This window comes from Calypte anna, chromosome 2 (genome assembly GCF_003957555.1).
Source record: "Calypte anna isolate BGI_N300 chromosome 2, bCalAnn1_v1.p, whole genome shotgun sequence".
Taxonomy (NCBI): Eukaryota; Metazoa; Chordata; class Aves; order Apodiformes; family Trochilidae; genus Calypte; species Calypte anna.
Genome location: NC_044245.1, coordinates 47,271,883 through 47,296,950, shown reverse-complemented (window position 1 = coordinate 47,296,950; position 25,068 = coordinate 47,271,883). Strand labels below are relative to the sequence as shown.

The 25,068-nt window shown below is 38.7% G+C and overlaps 1 protein-coding gene across 2 annotated transcripts in view; it reads left to right on the top strand.

Moving 5' to 3' along the window:
• POU6F2 (POU class 6 homeobox 2) overlaps nucleotides 1-19,903 on the top strand; it is a 305,013-nt gene extending 285,110 nt beyond the window's left edge. The window contains exons 8-10 of one of the 2 annotated variants that reach the window (XM_030445663.1): nucleotides 7,001-7,169; nucleotides 15,953-16,121; nucleotides 19,399-19,903. In XM_030445663.1, the coding sequence (XP_030301523.1) occupies nucleotides 7,001-7,169; nucleotides 15,953-16,121; nucleotides 19,399-19,903 (843 nt within the window). The remainder of the gene's footprint in view (nucleotides 1-7,000; nucleotides 7,170-15,952; nucleotides 16,122-19,398) is intronic. The other variant, XM_030445664.1, reaches the window with a different exon arrangement.
• Nucleotides 19,904-25,068: the final 5,165 nt, after the last annotated feature.

Sequence of the window (25,068 nt, the reverse complement as noted above, 5' to 3'; positions counted from 1 at the left end):
TGTCAAAACCCTACCCCCTGCTATGTCCAGAACACACCAGCACTTCTTTGCTGTTGTCTTCATCCTGAACTATCAGCACAGCCTGTGTGATCCCAAAGAGTTTTATAATGCTAGTTTCCAAACATGCCTATTTTGTCAGTCTAAGCAGTGTGTGTATAGAGGCCTTTTATATTATATATGATATATAGAAAATATATACTATATATAATAATTATATAATACTAGACTCTATTAGGAGAGAGGATACTTATTAAGCATCAATTAATAATCATATTCATATGTTCACTTACTTGAATTTGGTTGAGTAAGCTAATGATGGAGTGATGGAGTATAGTATTTGGGCCACAGTGGAAACATTCTGAGAGCTGGCTGTGAAAGCAGTTTGTCATGAAGCATGCAGGTATGTGTAATAACTTCTGTCTTCATTTGCTAGAGGATTTAAGAAAATGGTTTTGAAGCCCATGCCTGACCATGCTGTATGAAATAGTTTTCAAGACAGACCTCCTCTGCCATGGTGTTCTGAAATCATGCAGTGGGCACCACACACCACCACTCCTTCTCAAAAACAAATGTATGGTACATTTTATGAAACATAGGTGGAGCAGAGAACTCCATTTACCAGAAAAATGGAAGCATGAAATACTCAAACTACTACTTCTGCAAAGCATTGTCATAGCATTTCGAAGTGTTTTGGAATGTCTTTTTATATGAAGGTGTTTATTTTTCAGCATCTTCCATGGACTTTAGTCTTTACTAGAGCTAATGTCTGTATTTCCTGAGAAGAACTAGCTGACATCAGAAAAAAAAGTTAATCTTTATTTGTATCACAAAGGGGATTGTTTAAAATGTATTTCTTCTTTTTGTGCCATTCCTCTCAGTTTCATCTCTTCTGCCCTTTTTGTTGTACTAGGTTTTTCACCTCTGTCTTCTCTAATTGATTGTGTTTTCTCATCTCTCAGATTTCCTTTTCACAGAAACATAGGAAAGCAGGACTCAAAAGGACCTGAAGGGGTCATGCAGTCCATCCCCTCCCCCTAGGCACGATCAGCTGTCCCTGTATCAATCTTGACAGATGTTTGTCTAACCTGTTCTTAAAAACCTTCAGTAATGGAGGTTCCCTGACATCTCTAGGCAACTTAGGACAATCTCCTTAGCATTAGAAAGGTCTTCCTAATGCCTAACCCTAGCATCCTTACTGCAATTTAAACCCATTACTTTCTTCTCCCTTTCATTAGGGCCATATTTTGCCCTTTCTGTCTTTCCAGACTCTGTAAAACCAGTAGCATTTCTGTCATGGCATTTGCTCATTATTTCCACTTAGTTTCTTTCTCTTCCCTTAGCTTATGCAAAGTACCTTTTTACTCTACCACTATTGTGTGACTTTCTGGATACAAGGAAAAGCATCCCTGATCTCATAATGAGACCTTAATACAGGACTCCAGTCAACCATCCCAGGTGTAGGAATATTCTACATAGATAGGAGCAAAAGTTAGTCATGGGGACCTAATTCATTCTTCATCTCTGCAATATCATAGAAGCACATAAACATACAATGGTTTGGGTTGGAAGGGACCTTTTGAAGATCATCTAGTGCTAACCATACTGCATGGGCAGGGACACCTCCCACTAGACTAGTTTGCTCATAGCCCCATCCAAACTGGCCTTGAGCACTTCCAGGGAGGGGGCATCCAAAACTTGCTTTGAAAACCTGTTCCAGTGTCTCACCACCCTCACACTAGAATTTCTTCCTCATGTCTAGCCTAAATCTACCCCCTTTCAGATTAAAACCATTCCCTCTCCATCTTTCCTGTAGACCCCTTCAGGTATGGGAAGGTCTCTATAAGGTCTCCCTGGAGACTTCTCTTCTCCAGACTGAACAACCCCAACTCAGCCTCTCCTTAAAGGAGAAATGCTCCAGCCCTCTGATCATCTTTGTGGCCCTCCTCTGGACTCACTCCAAGAACTCCATGTTCTTCTTGTGTTGGGGCTCCAGACCTGGGTACAGTACTCCAGGTGGGGTCTCATGAGATCATAAGGTCAAGAGGGGGACAATTACCTCCTTTGACCTGCTGGTCTCATTTCTTTTGATAATGCTTACCAAGCTCTTTGAAGCCTTTCCAAAGAGTCTGCTGCAGCTGCACAGATGCCCTCTGCTAAAATTTAGCATCACATGTAGAATTGGATACAATTAAATACTGCAAATTTTATTAGAAAAAACTATTGGAGTGTTTATTTTCTTTATTGTTTCTCCATATTGGCATAGTAATCATACATTTTTATATCCAGCACAAAGATGATCTCCCTTTAAAGCATTCACTGTATTTACTCAATTTATGCCACTTCCTTTTGCATTTTGTACAGTTGTACACTTTGGACATTTTCTTCTTCAAAAGTCAATATAGCTTTTGATTTCTAGAATCAAGTAGCACCTGATCCTCATGTGTTTCTTGACAGCCTGAAAATGTAAAGTGATGAACTCTTTGCAAGTTCACACTGCATGGAACATCTAGTAGGAATGATAATTATGTATTATGTACTGTGTAACACTTAAATCATTAAATTTAAAATGTTATTGAAATTATATGCAAACAAGGGTATTTTAAAGTTCTGAAATGCTGAAGTAGTGCTTCAATACATCTTGTCTGCAGCAAAATAAGTGTTTCTAAAGAGCAACCTGTTTAATTGCCTAAATTCAGGCTTTATTTGATGGCATGGCATCATCATCAATCAATATCTCCTGCACTGTTGACTGCAGAACATAAAGCTGATGTAAAATAAAATAGAATCAGGCCCTTGTACAAAATATAACTCTGAACTTTATGCTTCTCAGATTCCTCCAGCTGCAGTATGCATACGTATATTCCTGACAGATACTGATCAGTGTCACATACAGTCATCATTCTCCATGTGCCTACTATATCCACCTACACAGAATGGCACTTGCAGTAACTGCTTCTGTAATTTCTGTGCCTCCTTCTGTCTTCGGATGGAAAATGCACAACAGTCATAAATATAATTCATATCATATGTACGTGTCCAAAACTGGGTAAAGTCAGCTACTGCAAGTTTGAATTGATTCTGTCATCTGGAATCTAATTCATAATCTAATCGTCACCTCTCCTTAAGGCTATTTCTGGAGTGGAAATTATAGTGGATGAAAAGAGAGAGAGTATTTTAATGCAATTTCATGACACAGATAACTGTCATTGTTCTTTAAGCAGGACGTTTACAGCCAAGCTGTCACATCTGTAAAAGAGGGGTTGTACTAGAAATTAGGTAGGGAGTTCAAGTCCCTGGCCTTAGTCCCTGGCCAGGCCTTAAGGTGACTCTTCAGCCTCTCCAACCCCATTTCTCCTTTTTCACTCACAGGCAGTGAGTTAGAAACTAACAATTGTAAATATCCCTTATATATTTCTGTCAAACTTAATTTTTCTCTGTGCATCTGGACTTCACTACCCATATCCCTTTTGCCCAGCTAAATTTTGAGAATTTTTTTATATTTGTCTAGAGGTTCCTGGACATGTGACAGGAAAACTGCCAAGTTTCTGGGTATCCCAGTCTTTCAAAAATGCATTTGGAAATGCATTGTACAATAGACATGCAGAGAATCAAATATTCCCTAGCCTTAGCCAGCATACTGTGTGTGTGCTGCATCGTGACTGCTGCTGTGTGCACACAAACTGAAGAATGCAGAATGCCCTCTCATTCTGGAGTTTCCTGGAAGCATCAGATGTGTTGTGTAAATGCTCAGCAGTTGAACTGTCCAGAGGCAACACGTAGAGCGTGGAAACTGTTGGATTTGCCATCTTTGTCTTACATGATCATGTATTTCTTCCTGAGAAATACTGATGAGAATTAGCACAGAATCATAAAAAATTAAGGCTAGAAAGTCAAGGTTCAAGAGATTATCCAGTCTGTTGTTCTTAGGCAGAGTAGCTATTCCAGTATTAGTCTAACTTCCTCCTAAACACCCTCATAGAACTCCACAGGTTCCCACAGCAATTTATGTCAGTGTTTCACTGCCATGTTAGCTTTTCCCAGCATCTAATTTGAATATTCCATGTTATTGTTCATTCTGTCCACTATAAAATGTAAGACAGACTTATTGTCTACTCTTGTCATTAGCACTGCCTGTATTTGAGGCAGGCATCATCTTCCATTTAGTCTTCCCTTCCTTAGATTAAACACGACCAGTTCGTATCAGGTGTCTTCATAAACCTCAGGTGACTCCCAGTCCTTCAGTCACTCTAATTGTTCTCCTCCAGCTGGTCCAGATTTTCTCTGAAGTGTGGCATCTCTGAAGCTGTGGACATGGTGTCTCCTTTGCAGTGTTTTTTCTAATCCTTAGTAGGAAAGAAGATTCTTCATATGCACTGCAAACATCACTCCTGCTCGCATGCCTTGGTATGGGAGCAGCCTTTTTCTTTCCTTTTACAACGGCATTGCTGGTTGCATGTTAAAACCAACAGGATCATTTTGAATCCTAATGCTGTATTCCAACCTATAAAAATTCCCTCCCAGCATATAATTGGCACATAAACGTAGCAAGCACATTCTCTTCTCCGTCATCCAGGTTGTTAAGAAAATACTGTGTAGTGCAGATTGAGGACAGACACCTGTGAAGCACTCTACACATACACTTCCATTTCCACAGATAGATGTCTTCCCTCTCAGGCTTGTTTTCCAACTACTTTTGCATTCATTCTGCAGCAATTTTATCTAAACTGTGTTTCCCTAGGTTATAAAGAATGTCACACAAGGGAGTGTTGAGACACTTGTAAAGTCAAGCCACCTACTGCTTTTTCCCTGTCCGCAAGGCCAATTACCCTGTCTTTGAGGGAGATCAGATTGGTTTGACACAGTTTGTTCCTAACAATCCATGTTGTCTATTCCTACCTGTTTTCTTGCTGGTGCTTACAAATTGTTTGATTATTTTCTTCAGTACTTTTCCGCGGCTTGAAGTTTAGTTGACTGGACTATAATTTTACAGATCATTCTTTTTAAAAATAGCTACCACATTTGCTTCTCCATCCTCAGATAAGCAATAACAACCTTAAGACTGCTCCAGATAGTGTGAAAACCTCGCCTAAACACAATACTTTTCTTCCCTCTCCCAGGCTGAAATCTTTAGTTTTGCTAAATTCCCTCAACCAACAGACATAAAAACCCCAAATCCTGCCTGTTTTCTGAAAGCTGCAGTCTAGAGTGATGCAAGAATGATGGATGGGCACTCCATTTCTGCAGCACTGAGAGGAGGCCAGACCTCCCAGTGGGCTGAATCCCTAGGAGAAGATATTATAAAAGTAGATGCTCTGGGTTGGGAGCTATCTATAGATAAAATCCATCTCTTAGTGAAATTTTTTGAAGATGCCCAGTGCTTACATGAGGGTGAATCCTGGAAGCTTTTCAGTCAGTGCCTCAACAATTATTTTCAGTAAAGTGTCAGTTTTATTTTTTTTATTTTGTTTGATCAAAGAAACCTTCTTGAGATAATTATTTCTTTGTTTGTTTGTTTATTGATCTTTAGGGAAGACAAAATAAGCTAAAACTGCTCAGATAAATGTTTTTCATTATTATTAAAGGGTAACTCAAAGTTTTTTTCTTCATTGGGTGTTACATCATTCCAAGTGGGAGGCAGAAAAAGGAGTTGTATTATTTTCTTTTCTTAAACAGACCCATAACAGGAATAATGTCATTAAAGTTGTTCATATGAATTCCACAAAAAGTGTAATCTTGAATGTGATCAGATACCTTTATCTACTGTGCCATACAATTTGTTGTCTACTTAGCATCAGTCATTTCTATGTGTTCTGGGAGCATATTATGTATAATTTGAGCAGTACTAATGAATTCAGCTTCTTTTCTGAAGTAATTTGTTCAGTTAAATATCAAAAGAGAAAAGCTCATACTCCTTACAATTCAGGAAATAGTTTTAAATTACTGACATCAAGCAAAGCCAAATAGGCCTTTATGCTTCTCCCTTTCTGAGAATGCAGATAACAGCCATCACTTAAAAGTGAAGCCTTTTAGTACATTTTTGTTATTTTTTCTATCAATATCAAGAATCAACATAAAATTAAGGTTTCATAAGTAGCAGTCAGTTGAGTGTACCAGGACTATTTCACTGTATTGAGTTACATTATGTACCTTTATTCTGTTGAGAGACTGTCCTTTGAAACTGTTGGGAGTTCTGTGTAAAAATCAGCACCAAAGAAATTTTCTAATTTTCAGTCCCACAGGAAAGCTTATTGCAGGCAGAAAGGATTAGTGTTTTTTTCCTTTCCCCTAGTGAGCAACCAGACTGCCCTGTCACAAAATTTAAAAAAAGATAAAATTTGTGAAGCCAGGGTCATGTATTACAGTTTATCATTTGCATCTACCATACTCACCAGACTGTTTAGTATGTCCTACATGGCACAGTCCTGATATGAATGAGGCTCAGAAGTTTCACTGTGTGTTTTAGGCAAGGATAATTCATTTACTAAGAAATAAGATTTCAAAATTTGCTAGATCTAATGCCATAAAACAAATCATTCTTTTCTGTAGGAAAGGGATTTACTCCCACTGTATCTTCTCTTCCCCACTCCCATTCTTCTTAGCCCAGGTCCTGCAGTATGAAAGGACCCCTCTAAAACAATGCTGATTTTTATGAGAATCCATGTAGGGAATAAAAGTCTGACTTTTTCAGTCATAAAACAGGTAAGGACATGTATTTATTAATCAGAATGCTGCTGGAAATGTCATAGGTCTCATCACCCATTTTAAAAAATATTTAGTTTCTAATTAGATTAAGCATCTGATTAAACTGAGAAAAAAAACGAAGTCAGAATTCAAAGGAGCTCAGATTGCTTCTGCTGTAACACTTTCTCCTGAACTAAGTCTGTGGTATTTAATGCTCCCATCAGATTTGCTCCCCAGGAGTAGATGGGTGAGCTGGTGCACTGAAAGTTTCCTATTACTGCTTCATTTTCTAAATACTTATTTTTACATTTTAACATAGCTCCATCAGCCCTCCCAGACGCAAGTGGGACAAGCAGCCTCACAACCCAATCTCCTGCATTTGGCTCACAGTCAAGCATCTATGTCTCAAAGCCCAGTGCGTCAGGCTTCCTCTTCTTCCTCCTCATCCTCCTCCTCTTCAGCTTTGAGTGTTGGCCAGTTAGTCAGCAGTAAGTATTGCTCCCTGGCTTTCCTTAATCCTCCCCTGTTTGTTCTCCTCAATGCTGAGTTTCCTAACCTCCTTTTCCTCCTATTCTCTTTTTTTGTTTTTTTTCTTTTTTCCCCATATAGTTGATTGTATATTGCTAAGTAGAGTGATTCTTGTCAGTAAGAACTGCTAAGTGCTGGCATGGGTGAGGCTTAAGGTAAATATGCCTTAAGAAATTGTAATCAATGCTCAAATTGGTCATAAAAATGGTAGCAGCTGTCAACTGATGGCGATTCTTATAGTTAAAATGTGGTTGTGTTCTTTGGAAATGAGAAGGTTTTGAATGAGTCATTACTATGAACTACATTAGTCAGAATTTGATGGGCAGACAGATCCTCCAGCTTGTTAGGAGGATCTTAGGTTAGGCTGCTTGTTCTTTACTGTTTTGTTGGCTTAGTTGGTGTAGCAAACTGTTTTACAAACCCTAGAGCTACACAAATCTAGAGCAAAAGACCTTTCTTGCCAGGAAAAGGTTGCACAATTCAAACAAGGAAGAACTGTAACATGGTGGAGGAGAGAGAATCATGATGCAATGAAAGAAAAAACTGAGTTTCAGTGTTAGGATTGTAACAGCTGACCTCCTGAACAATCCTTTCTTCCAAATCACACAATTCAGAATGTTTGCTGTTATTCTATCAGTGTTAACTTGATCTTCCCATGGCAAAAACAACAAATTAAAAGTATACATAAGAAACATTAGCAGTTCTTCCAGCCCTACAGAACTCTTGAGTGTATTGGATGACCTTGCTCAAAGATTCTCCATGTACATATTTCAAGTAAACAAACACTATAGCTCACACAGTATTGGTAATGAAATATATATGACTGATACAAGCTTATGAAGGGCTTGGAGAAACTGTCAAGCAAGGCAAAATGTTAGAAAATCTTGGTTAGGTTATTTCAGAGATTGTTTGCATGGGGAAATTACTAGCAGAGCTATAGTGGTAAAATTGTGCTAGTATTCACACTCCAATTGTGAATTTATTCTGGAATAAAAATATCTGCATTGGTAGCTGTAAGCACATAAAACATATAGATACAGATATAATTATAGTGATATAAATATACTGATTTTGCTCTGTCAGTAAATTTTCTCATGTAGACAAGCTGTAGGAAGAAGACAAATAAGAGGCTTCATGTTAAAAATACATAAAGTTACTGCTTGTATATGTGGGAAAATTGACTGAAATAGCTAGTGCAGGATAAGTTACTTTTCAATGGCTAGTCCAGAATAGCCTTCCTTGTGGACATTCTTATTAAAAAAATATTCTAGAAATAGCTATTTAGGGGTACTCTACCCCACAATACTTATTCCAGTCAATTTCCCCATGTGGATAAGTGCACTACACAATAAAAGCAACATGGAAGAAGCCATTTTAAGTTTATGGGATAAATCCATCAAAAGTTAGGAGATGCTAGAAAAATAGCTGCTTGTTCAACTATATGCAATTCTTCTTTTCATGTGTTTTATGTAAGAATATATGTTGTGATTAAAATCATGCAATCATTATTATTTTCCCATCCTTCTTTCAGGGCATGCCAAATGGAATTGTTCTAGGAATTACTAATGCAACAGGTTGCCTGTTTTCCTAGGGTTTGTTTCCTACTGTTTCCTAAACTCTTCCCCACTTTGCATATGTGTGAGGAAGGGACCTGTAGAAGGATAAGGTGTGGTCTTGCTTCAGACAGTAGAGAGGTCAGGATCTGAAGCGTTCTGTCCACAACATAATTCCAGCACAATGACAGACAAGTCATTTAAAACAGATTTTTCACAAGTGCTCCCTCAATGTCTAGCTTGAGATTCTGGACTTCAATTTACAGAAGAACCTGGTACTCCCAGTTACAATTTTAAGTGCACTTTCACTGTGGAACTGTATAAAGAACCATTTAAAGACACAGTCTAAAAAATCATCTCCTACTTGACCTCGACTGGGTACCCAAAAGTGCTTTTTTCTTTAATATCTGTCTGCTTGTCTGTGAATGAGAAGGGGAAGACCCTCATCTCTTAGAAACACAAGGAAAGAAATTAAGATTTAAAAAACCAGAAGAGCTCAAGAGGAAATGAATCATAATTGTCTGTAGTGAAGACCTTTAATAGAGGTCTGGGGCCACACACTGAAGAAGTATAAAGGCAATACATCAATCAGTTCCTCTGTAATGAAGAACCATTTGTCCTGTGCAGTGGATGAGGCAGGGGTCTGGGGTAAAAGAACTGGCAATTTGGGGCTCAAAGACTGTGTTACATTGCTCTGTGGGCTACTGTAACTCCAGCATTTTGTAGCTTCCAAGTGTTTATTTGTTCAACTCTAAGGGTGTTCTTTTAGCTTAATTTTTTTGGCTTGGATTAATTTCAAGGTTGTTAAAAAAAGCTGAATAGTAATGTAGGTCAGTCGTACAGTGAGATAATACTTATATTCATTGGAAATGGAAATATGAGATCTTCTGTGGGTTGAATGGATGGAGAAGCTGATAGGTTGTATTATCATCTTGTTGCTCTCACTTTCAAAGGAATAAGACACGTGCTGTGCTCATGAGTTTGGCTGAGAGCAGAGGACTGTGAGGTGCAGGAATATCAACTTGGGCAAGATACACTAATGCATGTAGACCTTTTACTTGTGACTCTTAGTTTTTAATCCTTCCACCACCTGACCTGTTCCTGTCTCAATACTTTCTCACACTGTTCTCCACTCAATCTGTACTCCTTTTGCCTCCTGGATTTTTTCCCTCCTGCATTCTCCCAGCACTCCTTTCTCTGCAGTTCACCATTCTCAATTTCCCTTCCTATTTCAGCTCCCCTCCAACTCCCAGTCACTCTCTTGTCTCCAGACCATATCTCTGCCCTTTTTTCGAGATGTTTTGTTTAGGAATTTCTGTCCTCCTCTACCTTGTTTTATCACTAGCTCTGCTTCTTTTTCTTGTTTTCTTTCCTCTACCACAGTGATTACTACTCTCTGCATTGACTCTCTCTCCCTCCACTTCAGACTCAAATCCCCGCTCCTTAGTAATCTTCAGGGTTTTTTTCCCTTCCATCATTTATTTTTCTCTCCACTCAAAGTTAATTTTTGCCTTGTTCTGCATCATGCAAATCATGCAGGTGCCACTCCCACCTTCCTGGAAGCCATCAGAGTATGGAAAGTGATCACCAAGAATAGAAGAGAGTCAGTCTCTCTCTGTCTTTACTGCCATCCTGGCCCAAAGCAGCTCACAGCCACAACCATAGGAGGGGGAGGGTTCTTCTTTACTTCAGCCTTAGGCTGAGGCACCCTTAGTGCAGAGAGATTACACACAGAGGTCTAGCTAATCTCTACTGAGTAGATATGAGCTTTGGAGGCTGACCTGATTTGGTTTGTTGGAGACAGATTTTTACTTGGGTAGCAAGAAGCAGATTACTAACACAACCACTATCTCCCTGATGCCTACCAAGGCCATGCTGCAAGTTGTAGGGAAACTGAAACTCCTGAAAGAAAAGAGTTTATTAGAATTTGTTTTTTTTTTTTTTATTCCTGGCAGAACAACATTGTTTTATTAGCTTCATTCTCAGAAGTACTAGACCTGATATTTATCTTACAATGGCAAATGCCAGGCAAATTTAGCCACAGACAATACCCTGCCTGTGTTAATGAATGGAACAGAGCAAATAGTTGAAGTACTTGTCCCTTGTTCTAAACAGAAAAATTAAACAGAATTAAATGGAATGGGAAACTCGGAAGTAAAGGAAAAGCTTTTCATGCAATGATACTGAGGAAGTCATGGTGCTTGGGAATTCATTCATTGGGACTTAGATCTTAGGCATGCATCTCCTGTAAAAAGGCATGACTATAATTACACATAAAGAAGAAGTTCTGGAATTGTTCTAAATTTATGTATCAGGATTCCTCCAGTCACTCACTATACAAAACCAACAGACTGAGTAGTTTGAGGGGCAAATCAACTCATTTCTGCCATTTACATATCATTATCACACAGACAAAAGTAGAACAGTCATCTCCATTATCTTTGATGGTCATGCAGCATATTACTGACCTCATGCAGCCAACCATAAGCAGCAGCCAACACTTCATGTGTAAGCCAGCTTGAGCCAGCACATAAAAGACAGTGTTCCAGGGCACAAGAGAGCTACTTGCTTGTTTCTTGTAATGTACAAAGAGCCTATGGGAAAGGCAAAGCTATCATCCCCTCAGCAGGGAGAGATCAGACCACCTGTGTGACGAAACATAAAAAGGCAGACAGGATCCTTTACAGCTTTTTTAATTGTCGTTGATTATTAGGCAGAGAGTCTTGACTGATCTTCACAAATTTGAGAAATGTTTCAGGTGACAAAAAGAAAAAACATTTTCATATAAAAAATTGAAAATAAGTAGACAGAAAGTCATTCCTGTTTTGCTCCTTTGTAGAATCCATTCAGTTTCGAGGAACAGATTCTTGAAGGACAGGAACACTGCTTCTGCAAACCTATGGGCCATAATTGAACAAAGCTTTCTCGGTGTCCCAGCTGCCACACTGGGAGAAGAGCTTTGTACAAGTCTACAGTTGAAATCTGCCTGCCAAAGTCCATTCAAAGTCTTGTAGTGGGATGAGGCCTGCAATGGGTCAGTGGTCCTGAAAGAAAGCCTGAGGCACAAGGGCAGCAAGAAACAACTTATGGCCTCCTGAATATCTCTTTAATAGCTTAACCCCTCCTGAGGGAAAAACATTGCCATTTTCCTTTCCTCAGTCATTCCAAAGCTTCAGTTGAGTCTTCCAGCAGAGTCCCTAGAATGGAGTACCTAGTAGAGATTCATCATAGTCTAGAAATTGTTGCCAGATATAGTAAAGTTCATATAAAACTAGGCATATTCAGCTACCTGATTCTCTTAATCAAATTACTTAGAGCACTATAACTTCTATAAACAAATAATTGTTTAATAATTTATTAATTACTATAGGAAGGGGATCAGAACTGGGCTTTAAAAACTTCATTATTCCATGCTCCTTGTTTTTATTCCATTTACTTTTCATTGTTGTAATGTTTTCTTCATGATTTTCCTTTTTTTCTTTAACATTTTTACTAATTTTTTTAAAGGTGCATTTCCCTCCTTTTATTTCCCTCTTCTTTTCTTTTCTGTCTTTTTTTCCATGTCTTATGTTTTTTATAGATTCTTCCTTTTATCTCATCCTCACATCTTTATCCCTCACAAGCAACTGTTAGTTCTTAAAACAAAAAATTATGGTTGTTTTCAAAAAAAAAAAGGACATTTAAAAAGAAGTTCTGCCTAAGCAAGGACTTCAGAATTAATCTCTACTCTTCTTGTCCATTCTGTACAATTTCTTCATATTGTCTAATCCTACCTCTGTTCTCATTTCTCTTCATTCAATTCTATCTCGTTATTCCTCCATTTTTCCATTTAATTTTCCTCTTCTCAGATACATCCCTCTTATTTCTTTAACTTTTCCATGATCATATGTTCTCTTTGTGGAAATCGCTGGTTCCCCCTCATGCTCTGAGACTTGTGTCTCCATGAAGTTCCTTTCTTCCTTCCAAATTCATTTAACTGTCATCTATAAAATTAAAATGCTTCCCACAAAAAAATTATTATTCTTTCTTTCCCCTGAGCTTTAGTTCATTTTCCATTAACAATCTTTTGTCCTGCCTCTCTTATCCAATTTACTTTCTATTGGACTTCCTCTGCCAGCTATTACTCCTCCTGTCTGACTGGGGAAATCATCCCCTATAATCCCTCCAATGGTAGACCTTTGCACAACAGAAATCTGCTTTCTCCTTCAGGGTGCACTGATTTCTCTGTAGGAAGTATTTCCCTTAACTATTAAAATCACCTCAAATTTGCACTCACCAACAAACTCATGGGATTTTCAGAAGAATTCAGAAGTGGGACTAGTATTAAATGCTGTTACTGCGGGCAACAACTACTCATTGATATTGGTATTCTTTATTTTCATATTGGCATTGTGCTGCTTTCACTAGGATATCCACTTAATTTAAAAAGTACTGGTTTATTTACAGTCCTCGAGAAGTTGTTATTCCTAATATGTGAAGTGCATGAAACATTCAGCTGTTCTGAGAGCTCAGAACCTATTAACAAGAAGTCCATTATCTATTTTTTCACGTATGTATATGTGTTAGTTCACAGATTTCAAGATTATGTATTGATGTCATTTTAGTGACAATAAATCAATAAATCAGACAGGTACTGTTATATGATGATGTCAATAGAGTGATCTTCATAGTACTATTTGAGTTTTATGGAGCTGACAGAAATCAACAGACTAGTTCCTTGGATTTTAAAAGGCTTTGAAGCACACCTGAAGCAGAAGTGGTTCTGATTTGATACCAATGTTATCCCTGGATTTCAGAGATAAAGGCTTTAGTGTATTGGTCCATCTCTGTTAGTACTTTCTTCCTCCCAAAGATACTGTGCAAGAGTGAAACCTCTTTCTCAACAGATATTCTACCATATATTACAATCTACTACCATATTCCTGAAGTACACCATAGGGGCTTTTTTCCCTGCACAACTCAAGGAGAGCACAATCTAATTGTTCCCAAGCAGGAAAGGACTTCCCTGATATTCACTGTTGTCACAGTGCCATAGCAGAAGGATGCAGCAGAACTTTTCAGATTTTCTCTATAATCATGTGCAAACAAAAACCTTCTTAGCTTTCTTACCTCCCTTTTTATTCCTAACAGGAGTTGGGGAGGTCTGCAGGTGCCAGTTGCCATAGCATTTGCTACTTCTAAAGGTCTCTGGGGACACCTATATTGTCTTTTGTCACATCCCTAATAGCCTTAGTCATAGGCCTTAAACTGAAGGAAGGAAAGAGGTGAGGAAGGCTGTCATCTTGGTTCACTTTACTCAAGGGGATCTTTGAGGCCATTATCATTTATGATGTTTTGTGCATTTATCTGTTGTGCTTCAAAGGTCCAAAGGGCAGATAAGCATCCAGCTCCATTTTGTGTCTCTGAAAGTCAGAGCTGGTGTGATAGATGGACTTGGGGGGTGAAAAGGGGTAAGCAGAAGAATGTCACACCTCTAAAGACAATAACTTTACAAACCTGAGTGGCCTCTGTCACAGTGACAGCTACTCAAAACCAAAAGACACATCCCCTGCACCTGTGTGTGCAGGTGAGCTGAAGCACAGCACTGACAACAGAAGGGACAATTCTGGGTGTGCCTTTGTCAAAATTGGGTCCAGCCTATGTGCACATTTACCTGTATGCAGAGTTCCTGTGGTCCCTGATTATATACACAAGTATTTTTAAAATATTATTACAATGTGTGCTTCTTACACTCAAGGCATAAATATGTATAGGCTTAATTTATATAGCTGAAAAAAACTCTCTATTACTGGGCTAAAAGTTTATTTTATAGGACATCTCCATCATAAAGGAATTTTACATCGGGTTTATAAACCCCTGACAATAAAAGCTTTGTTATTGACAAGATTTTTAGCTTTAGCAGTACTAGTAGGAGCCACTCCCACATAGGGTTCAGAATAGTAATACAGTCTAGCACCGTCCTTGGACAACTGCTTGTATTTACAGAAATTGGTGGGTTATCGTGCTGCAAACTTTTCACCTAAGTCTGAGAAATGAGGTGAAGAACAATAAAGATCTCTTGCTGGGAGAATGGCTTTACTACACGCAGGATTGCACAACACTTCGAAATCTTCCACCATCCCAGTCCCATGCTGTCTCCAACCTGGCAAATGCTTTCATTTAGCCAGGGATCAGTAGCTTGGAGGGGGGGGAGGGAGGAAAGTTCCATTCTCCAGCTGTTGTGTCATTTCCCTTGATAAGTCCTAAATTGACCGAGTTATCCAGCACCAAAGGAGCTTTCCTGTGGTAGACATTCTTTATTATGTGCCCTTTCAGGGACAAAGGCTTCTGTGTCAGTAAACTGTTATGGAGAGGAAGGACAGATTTATTCTCACAGCATCATAAGCATTATCTTCTGCAGGGCTAATGTAAAAGTAAAAAATTGTGCAGCATTACCATCCGAAACCTAATGGCTGATATTGCTGCTCCTCGATTCTCAACCTGATGGGAAGCAGAACGAAAAGCTTGAAAGGTTGCTTCTTAGAAGGGCATATTTTAAAAGATTATTTTTAAATTAAGGAGTTTTTAAATGCAGTATTTTGGGGGGGGGGGGCTTGTTAATTTGCTGGATTATTTTAGAGATTTGGCTGGTGGCTTGGGTTGGGTATTGTGCAAAAAGGAAGGAAAGTTTGTGAGTCTCCTTCTTTGGCATTAATTTGAGACAAAGCAGCAAGTCTTAATTTCAAATTAAAGCCCCAAGCAGTTCAATTGTATATTTAGCTCTCTCCACAGGCTGAAAATAAATATATTAACACCAGACTTTCTTCTGTATGTAATAAGAAGTGGAATTCGAGGACATGACTTGTTCACCTGGGAGACATTTTGGAAGGCACAGCTGCCAGAGACAAGCCCAGACACTGCCTCCACACTTGGGGGGGAGTTGGCCATTTTCAGGAGTTCAGCCACAAAGTGTGCTTCTGAAAATCTTTGTCCAGCACCAGGATACATTGTAGACTAGTTAGAATTTTAGGTATCTGAGTGTGGTTGGTAACACACCTGATAAGTCAAGCCTGTTTCTGTCTGGGGAAGAGCAGAAAGGGATAAGTATTTTTAAAAATGAACGTGAGCACGGTGACAAAGAAAGCTGGTGTAAGCCTAGCCCACTAATATGTCATGTGAAGCATTGATATGATTAAAAAATATTTCAACAGATCCTCAAACAGCCACTGGAGAGGTGGATGGGGTGAATCTGGAAGAAATCCGAGAATTTGCCAAAGCTTTTAAAATCCGGCGCCTGTCCCTTGGCCTGACACAGACTCAAGTTGGCCAAGCCCTAAGCGCCACTGAAGGCCCAGCCTATAGCCAGTCTGCCATCTGCAGGTAACAAGTTACATCATAAACTCTATTCTTCTCTCTTTCTTCTCAATAATTATTCAGTTTATTGTGAGGAGCCTGCTTGTGTTTGAGTCTCATGCCTCTGAGAATGTATTCTCTAATCTGGGACTTAAATTAGCCTATAATGTTGGTATCTGGCACCTAAAATGTTGTTACCACGTACAAATAAAGTAACTTTAGGGGGTTTTTTCACCTTCTTTCTTTTTTAAAACAAGTGAGAAACAATGTTCCTGGCATTGAAACTTAATTCAGTAGACGAGCTGGAAACCCTGCTGATAAGCACCAGCTGACCCTCTTCATACTGTGCCATTTTCTACAGATAGGGTTACTGAACAAATATTTCATGGCTGCATCCCTGCTAAGTTAAAACCTGTATTACCGTGGTTAGCACTTCACATACAGGATGTTAATGATGATTTACCTAGGCAACACAGAAGGGAAAAAATTATCCTTCCTGCTATCTTGCAAACCAGCAGCTCTTCATCTTTTATCACCCAATGTTTACTAAAAACCCAAACAGACAACCCATGTATGCAAAGCAGAAGTAGAAATCATGAGAATGCCCTAATCATGTGAAATGATAATACAGTCTTGACAGAGTTAAAGTAGTTGGAAGCAAACATCGTATATGCATGTATGTGTGTTACAGTAATCCCATGTTTATGCATGAGGTAACAAACACACTTAGGTAACAGCTTTTTCCTCTTGGGCAATGCCTTATAGTCTTTCTCCATCAGTGAAAGCCAAGAAACCAACTCTAAGCTCATTTAAGTGGATTTTGTTCTTGGTGATCCATGAAATGCTCTGTCTTTTTATCTGCTCTTTATACTTTTAATGTATTCCCCATAGAACGGAAGTGTACTTTTCCTGCAGTTTAAGACTAAGGTTATAAATAACATCAGTATGGGGTAGTGAGCTTGCAGCTCACATTTTGCTCAATGATTTTCCATAAAACCCATTGATTGTTGTTAAATACAAAAAGCTCCATAGGATCCTCTCACTTCTATGGTCTCCCCTACTGTTTTTTCTTATAAGATACCTCCCTGTAGAAAATAACCTTTATTCAGTCTATACAAGGATACTACTGCTGAGAAATTTGTTTCAAGACTTGTATATCGTTATACCAGACAACACATACTGCAGGATCAGCCCTAACAAACAATGCCAATGATATGAATGCTATTGCTCTCTGTTGCTAAGCATTAATTTATTTAATTTTTTTCTTCTCTTTGGTCAATTGGTAAAGAATGCCCAAACCCGGTAAAGTTTTTAGTAAATGCCCATTTGATGTGGCCTTAAGTTGTAACATTCTATGCTTTAAGAGTGGTAAAATGCAGTTTCCTTTGCTTTTGTCTAGTTTGCTGTCTTCTCATTTCCTCCATCTACCTCACACCTGAGAAAACCCCTGGGGATGGTTTGAATTTTACTAAGAGAAATGATTCCCCAGTAACCAATAATCATGAAAACCCCAATAAAAATGAAGTTGGAACACAGACACGGCTTATAAAAGCCCCGACTGAGGAGACCTATCACAGAGGGCTCCTTAGAAAAGCAAATTGCTTCGAACATGAGGACTGGGTGCAGAAGCTGGTTCCAAATACTTGCAAGGTTTTTTAGTTTCTTCATTCCTTATAGATGGATATCACTTTGCCATGTAAAAAACTGCCCTGACTTTCTTAAGCACCAAGACAAGCTGCTTCACTGGCAGTATGCTGCTCATACGAAACAATAGGTATAACTTTTCTTTTAATGGTAACAAAGGAGATTCAGTATGAACTCCAGGGTAATGGAAAGGGCAGTAAGGTGCCCTGTGCAGATCAGATCAGCAATATACCACCTTGCTGGTATGTTCACTGTGCAAATAATGGCATTTTCTTAACTTGGAACAAGATGTTCTAAAACATACATTTCATCCTGAAATATCACTGGACACCAAGGAAGGACCTTGCAGTCAATACCATACTAGGACCCCAGGCATCAGCTACAAATTATTTGAGGCGTTGTTATCTGAAATTATTCTTTGTCTTATTCTTTGTTTGTGAGAAATGCTGTTTCTTGCTGGAACATTTTCTGCAGCTGCCATGTGCTGAATAGAGACACTAAAACCTGTCAACTCTGGTCACCGAGTCGCTTTGCACAAAGGCATTGATTTGGTGGGTCTCATCTCCAGAGCACGTCGTGATTAGTGGCGGTGGCAGCGGTGGTGCTTCAGCAGTGGGGGGGCTGGAGAGTGCAGCAGCACCACACGATAATTGTTGCCTTTCTGCAATGTTCACTACCTGAGTGTGTGGGGTGGATGCAGGTGAAGTGGGGAAATACAAATAGGTGACATCAGAGGAGTCGGGTTAAGATTTTTTTTTTTTAATGTGCAGAAAGAGAGGATGAACTTGGTAAATAAAAGAAACAAGTAATTATAAGGCTTGAAACGTGAACTCGGCTCTTCTGCTTGTTTTTGAAAGGATTAAAGCTTTGTGTGGCTGCTTTTCCAGATGTTTTATAATACTTGTAAAATCTGGTTTGGCGAAAGAGTTTTGATGGCAAAATGATATATAGAAGAGCTCATTTGCAGGAAATGATATCATTCTGGTACAGTTTGCAGAAATCCCACAATAAACCCAGCTTGGTGCCACAGCACATTAGTAGACTATTATGCTGGGTTTCATCTGGAAAACATGAGTCTGTCTTTGCACATTGTGGGGGCAGTCAAGATAATTGCAAAGTGTCCAGCTGTTTCAGCTGAACACCACCGTAGCTATGGGAATCTTTTTCCGACCCAGAAAAGGGATGTAGTGTTAACTTGCAAACAGTGAAAATTGCTGAAAAATGAAAGGAAAGGAAACCTGATATTCAGAGGCTAGTAACTGCCATTGGTCTGCATGATTAAACCTGTGGTGTTTGGACAACATGGGACGAGAGGGGAAACAAAAGGCTTAATCACAAAGATGAGATGATAAAGAGCAATTGCCTTTGATGTCATTTCCTGTAATTAGACTTAGCCTTAAGGATTTCGAAGATTGCCAGAAATACAAAAATGCAAATCATAACCTGTATTGTTTAGTGTACCTAGAATTTTGTTGAAGTGTTCTTTTTGTGTTAGCTTATATGTCTAGTTATATATATATATATATTTATAGATATACCTATCTGATAGTTTTTGTAATCCATTGTAACTTACCTCTGCCAGTCGATTAGTCAGGTAGGCAGGAAGTCCCACCCTGGCAGAGCATCAGTGTAAGACTCTTCTTTCTCAATTTTCCCTCAGACACACCATCCTGAGAAGCCACTTTTTCCTACCACAGGAAGCCCAAGAGAACACTATAGCTAGCAGTCTGACAGCCAAACTGAACCCTGGCCTTTTGTATCCTGCCAGGTTTGAAAAGCTGGACATCACCCCTAAAAGTGCCCAGAAGATAAAGCCGGTGCTTGAGCGGTGGATGGCTGAGGCTGAGGCCCGCCATCGAGCAGGGATGCAGAACCTTACTGAGTTTATCGGAAGCGAACCATCCAAAAAGCGCAAGAGGCGCACCTCATTCACGCCACAAGCCCTTGAGATCTTGAATGCCCACTTTGAGAAGAACACGCACCCCTCTGGGCAAGAAATGACAGAGATTGCAGAGAAACTGAACTATGACCGGGAAGTAGTTAGAGTTTGGTTCTGCAATAAGAGGCAAGCGCTGAAGAACACAATCAAACGTTTGAAACAGCACGAGCCCGCCACGGCAGTTCCCATGGAGCCTTTAACAGACCCTCTGGAAGAAAACTCCTAAAAACAAAGCAAAACAAAAACCAAACCACACACAAAATATCCCCACACCAACAGAAACGTAACCCTTCGAACTCTGAAAATACTTGTTCGTCACCCTTGTAAGTAAAAGACTGAGAAAACTACGAGAAGGACAGAACAGTTTCTAAATGTCCGTGGGTTTTCCTATTTAAAAAAAAAAAAAAAAAAAAAAACCAAAACAAAAAAAAATACACAACACTTGGTGTGTGTGTGTGTGTGTTGTAGAATTAGTTACCCCCTCCCAAAAAAAAAAAAAAGAAAAAGCCAGTTTTTTTTTAAATGGACTTAAAGTACACCAAATAACTGCTTACTTTTTTTCTGTATATTATGAAAATGTGAACACATTTTAAGGAAAAACAAAACAAACAAACAAACAAAAACAAAACAAAAAACACAAAAAAAAACCAAAAAAAGAAAGAAAAAATGAAAAAAAACTTTTATCAGTTTAAAAGCGAATACAAGCCTGCCACCTGGAGGAGTGATTGTAGCCTTTCAGGTATCAAGTGCTGATTCACTATGAAAACTATTAACCAAAGTCAGAAACATGGCATTGCAAACTAGATTGTTAGTCTACTCTTTTATGAGTGTAAAATTGTGTTACGAGTTTTTACATTTGTATTTTGCAAAGAGGAAAACAACAGGCTTAATTTCTCTCATCCTTGTTCACACCCCCTGCAGGCGTGTACAAACCAGGTGTTAAAGCCATTCCACAGTGGTCAACTCCTGTTATTTCTTTTCCCTTTACTCAACAGTTTTGCAATCTCCAAATGTTTGGGTGCCAAAAAGAATTCATTTCAGTTGTGATTTGCGGGGTTTGATACGTCCCTTTTAAGGGTGTATGTCTTGGTTTGCATTTCTGTTTTTCAGTTCTTTCTGATTCTTTTTGATGCTTCCCCGCTTCTAGCTCATTCTTCATGCCTTCCCCAGACCCACGTACCCCAGCCCTGTTTGAAGATCTTTTTAAAAGAGAAGTGAAAGCTTTTGTATTAATATGCTGAAATACAGTAGAGGACAAAGAAGGATTAGAATTATGTCTCATGAACTGTCAGGCCATGCTGAACATTGTGCTTACTGTCAACAGTGTATCTTGGGATTTCTCTGTCCTGTGGCCATAAACCTGAAGAGGTTACCAAAACTCATTTCACAGTATAAATATAAGCTGCACACTTGTTTCTGTACTGCATCTATACTATGGTTCTGTTTGAAGCAATCTGTCTCCAAAGTCTGCTAGCCAAAGAAATTTCTTGAGATCCTGATGAAAACATATGGATAGATGGAGCAGTGATGAGCATGTTTTGTTTGTTATGTCACTGGGATTGTTTCAATGGTAGTGCTTTGTTCCTTCTGCCTTTTTTTAATGTCATCCTGGTACTGATGTTTGCCCTGTTGACCTCTTCAGTAGAAGGATGTGTTTCTGCACGTGTTTGCTGTGTGCTGGCTAGACTAGGCAATCAGGATACAGGGAAACCTACTGAGTATCCTTCAGGAATAGTAAAGTGGGTCACCTGCAATATTCAGGTGAATTAATTTTACTTAAAGACAACTTACCTATGTGGGTTCCTTATTGGTTGGACAAGCATCTCATAAAATACTATGGTCGTTGAACTATGAGTATACTATAGGCTCAGAGAGAGAGAAAGGTGTTCCAGGTTCTTGATGGGGTATGGGCTGACCCATAAATGCCACCTGTGCTTTTCATCTTCTGATGAATTCTGCTCCAGCCTCTGGGGTTCTACCCACTATTAGGATAGCAGCCACATCTTGATCAGGACTTTCCAAAAGATAACACTGGGGATTTGGTTTAGCTCACTGTACAGGTGGTAGAGTAAAAATCTTCTGGTATAATGCTTGACTGCATTCCCTGACCTTGGGATTGTTGAACTGGAGTATTACTGGTCTACCCAAGACACTGAAGGAGATTCCCAAGGTGCTGGAGTCTTCAAATAACACCTCTCTTACAAAGTTTTCAAGAACTCAAGGCTACATCCAAAACCGAGTGAGAGAAAGGGACTTGTGTTGATTTCACTGGGCTTTGAATCTGGCCCTCACTATTTTATTAATGGGATTTGCCTTGTAGAACGGGGTATTTGCTGCACGGTTGGTGAAGTTTGAAGGCTTCAGAGACCATCATCTGTGCCAGAAACTGCCTCTGAATGTGAGCACTCTAAAAGGTCAGGGTTAGAGAGCACCGAGGATCTGCTACTTGGGTCTGGGCTCACGTCCAGCAAATGCATTTTAGGCTTTAAGCTGCAGCAGGGTATGTTTAAGGATATTTTCAGGATTGCTTTTATGAGAGGGAGAGTGAGAATTGTTATTGACTCTTTTCCAACTGTTGATATATATCTGCTGGGGGAAAAACCACCTCAATAACCGCAGGCAAATCGTGAGTGGGGAAAAAAAAAAAGATGCTTTATCCGAACTGATCGTGTGAAGTAAAGAGAGTCTCACAGCAACACCTGCCCCTCTGGGTTTTCTTTTTCCCTCTCTATCCATAGATACCTATACCCACAGATAGATCTATGTCATCTAAATCTCGGCCTAAACTTGTGGCCACCGTTCAATTTATGTCATGATCAGGAAACCACCCAGAAGCCAACAGGGAAGAACAGATTGTATTTGGAAGCTGACACTCCTGAAGTCCTGCCTGTGTCTCCGGCAGGCTGCTAATTGTCCAGTTGTTAATGCCACATACACAGCTACCTGTTCAGACACCCCTGAGAACAGGCACCCCCACCCTCTGCCCTCCTTCCCTCCACCCCCATCATCAACAGCCTGAAAATGAAACTATCAGCTGTTCTTGGCCTAAAAAACTGAATTTCTGATTCCACCAGGGGCTGCTCTAAATTTTGTGAAGAAAAATCCCCCAAGAAGAAAAGTTAACTAAACAGTGTATGAAAGATACTAAATGTTTAAAAATATGCTGGCAGTAGTTGCATAAGCTCTTTTCTGTTCCAAAGTACATATCGGAAGGATATATCTAGGGCAGTGAAAGTGTAAAATAAATATAAATCGCCAGCTTGGAAGAAAAAATGATGTTCATCCCACGGTCTTAAAACCATTCATGTGCAGTGATTTTTTTTACAGTTTTCTAATTTTGTATTATGTTTTGTAAATTATTTATAAAGTGTTCTAATGCTTCTTATATTAATTTTTTTTATAGACAAATTTTTGCTATGAGGCATAAATGGTGCCTGAACAGATTCTTAGGAAGATAAATTACTTGTGAGTCATACATCTTGGGGGGGCCATAAATATTTTGTTTTATTTTGTTACTGGCAACATTTCTGGTTTCCATTTGTAAACAATTTTCATGTATTGATTACATTTGAATACCTTTTGATTTTGCATGTGACTAAAAGATAGATTGCTACCAGCAAATGAAAACAAGTCTCTTCAGTCATATGTGAAGGTTTAATGGTTTTCCAATTTATTGATCATTGGATTTTTTTAATATATATATATATAAAATTATTATTTGAATAATGAACGAAGGGTTCGCCTACTGTTCTGATCTTGTCTTTTTATGTTTTTCACTAAAAGGCTATTTTGGACAGCTGAAGAAATCAGATGCATTCAAATGGTTCCAGTTTCTTTACATTATTACTGAAAAAAAAAAAAAAGAGAAAAAGAAAAAAAAAAAAGAAAAATACCCCCCAAAAACAAAAAAACCAAAAAAAAAAAAAAAAACGAACAAAAAAAGGAAGAAAGAAAGAAAAAAGAGAGAAAAAGAAAGTAAAATGGAGCTAGGAAGGAACAAGTAGAGGCGTATCAAAGAACTCAAGCTATAACCAAAAAGAAATATGTAAAATGCCTTTGCTCGTCTTCTCAATGCTGGACCAAAGCTCAATGTATGTAGGTATATGCACATTGTATAGATATGGCTAAATGTTGCTGACAATCTCGCAATACTAAACTGTTACTATTTAAAAAAAAAAAATACAAAAATAAACTGTTCATCAGTGTTTTACCTCAGCACTCTACTTGTACCCAGTTATTGACCAACATTCAAATAAGAAAAGAGGGAATTAATTTCCATGTCAATGTTTGACTGTAAAATCTGTTTGGAAAACATTTTGTAATGAGCTTTTTGTCATGTGGTTTGCTTGTTTCCAACTTGAGATTATGTGGGGCACATTTGTTTATTTATTGTTAACAAGTGATATTATTATTATTAATTATTATTATTACTACTATTCTTTTTTTTTTTTTTTTTTTTTTTGTCCTATTTGCTATAATCTACAGAATGGTCACCAGGGTCACTTATGAAGCACTGCAAAAGAGATGTTTTTCCATGCATGGAGCATGCAGCGGGAAAGATGGCAGTACAAAATAGACTGTATTGTGTTGTTAAAAACCAAGAATAATTACAAAAGGAGTTGATGTGGTGGACTTGTGACCAAGATAACCAAACTGGATATTTAAAAGCTCCTTACTACTCTGACTTTGAAACCAAAGCTGATTTATCTGCACAGGTTGCTTAACATGAAAAAAAAAATTAAAAAAAAAAAAAAAAAAAAAAAAAAACCTGACAAAAACTGTACTTAATCTAGAGCAATATCTGTATGGTCAGTAAAGCTGCACTTTGTGTATTTCTTAACAGCTTCAGATCTGTCACTTTTAATTTGTACCATAAAAAAATAAAGAATTGTTTGACATGAAAAATAAGCTCCTTTCATGTGTTTGTCTTAAATCTCATGCATTATTTACATGATCAGAGCTCATGTAATTTCACATCAGTTCAATACAAAAATAGTTAAATGCTTGAAAGAAAGGAAGAAAGAAAATCCATTTGCACTCTGGAGCTTCACTATATCTGCAAAACTAAATGCTGTTTCTGTACCTCGAGTGGGCATGTACATTGGTGATATCTTATTTTCTCTACAGATATGCAGAGCAGAGGATCTGCCTCAGAAATATTCTGGAGTCAAGCAGGTGAGTGTGTATTATCCCTCAGGCCAAGTGGACCAAAGCACAGATGGACCTGAAAGCCAGAAATGGTAAATCCCCCAGTGCTTCCACAGCTCCCATCACAAAGCCCAGGTAAGTGATGGGAGGGGAGTGTGGTAGTGGGCTTGGGTCAGCCTTCCAAATCATTTCTTTTGCATTTTCACAAAGCTCATGGGGTTCATTCCCTCCTGTGATGATGAG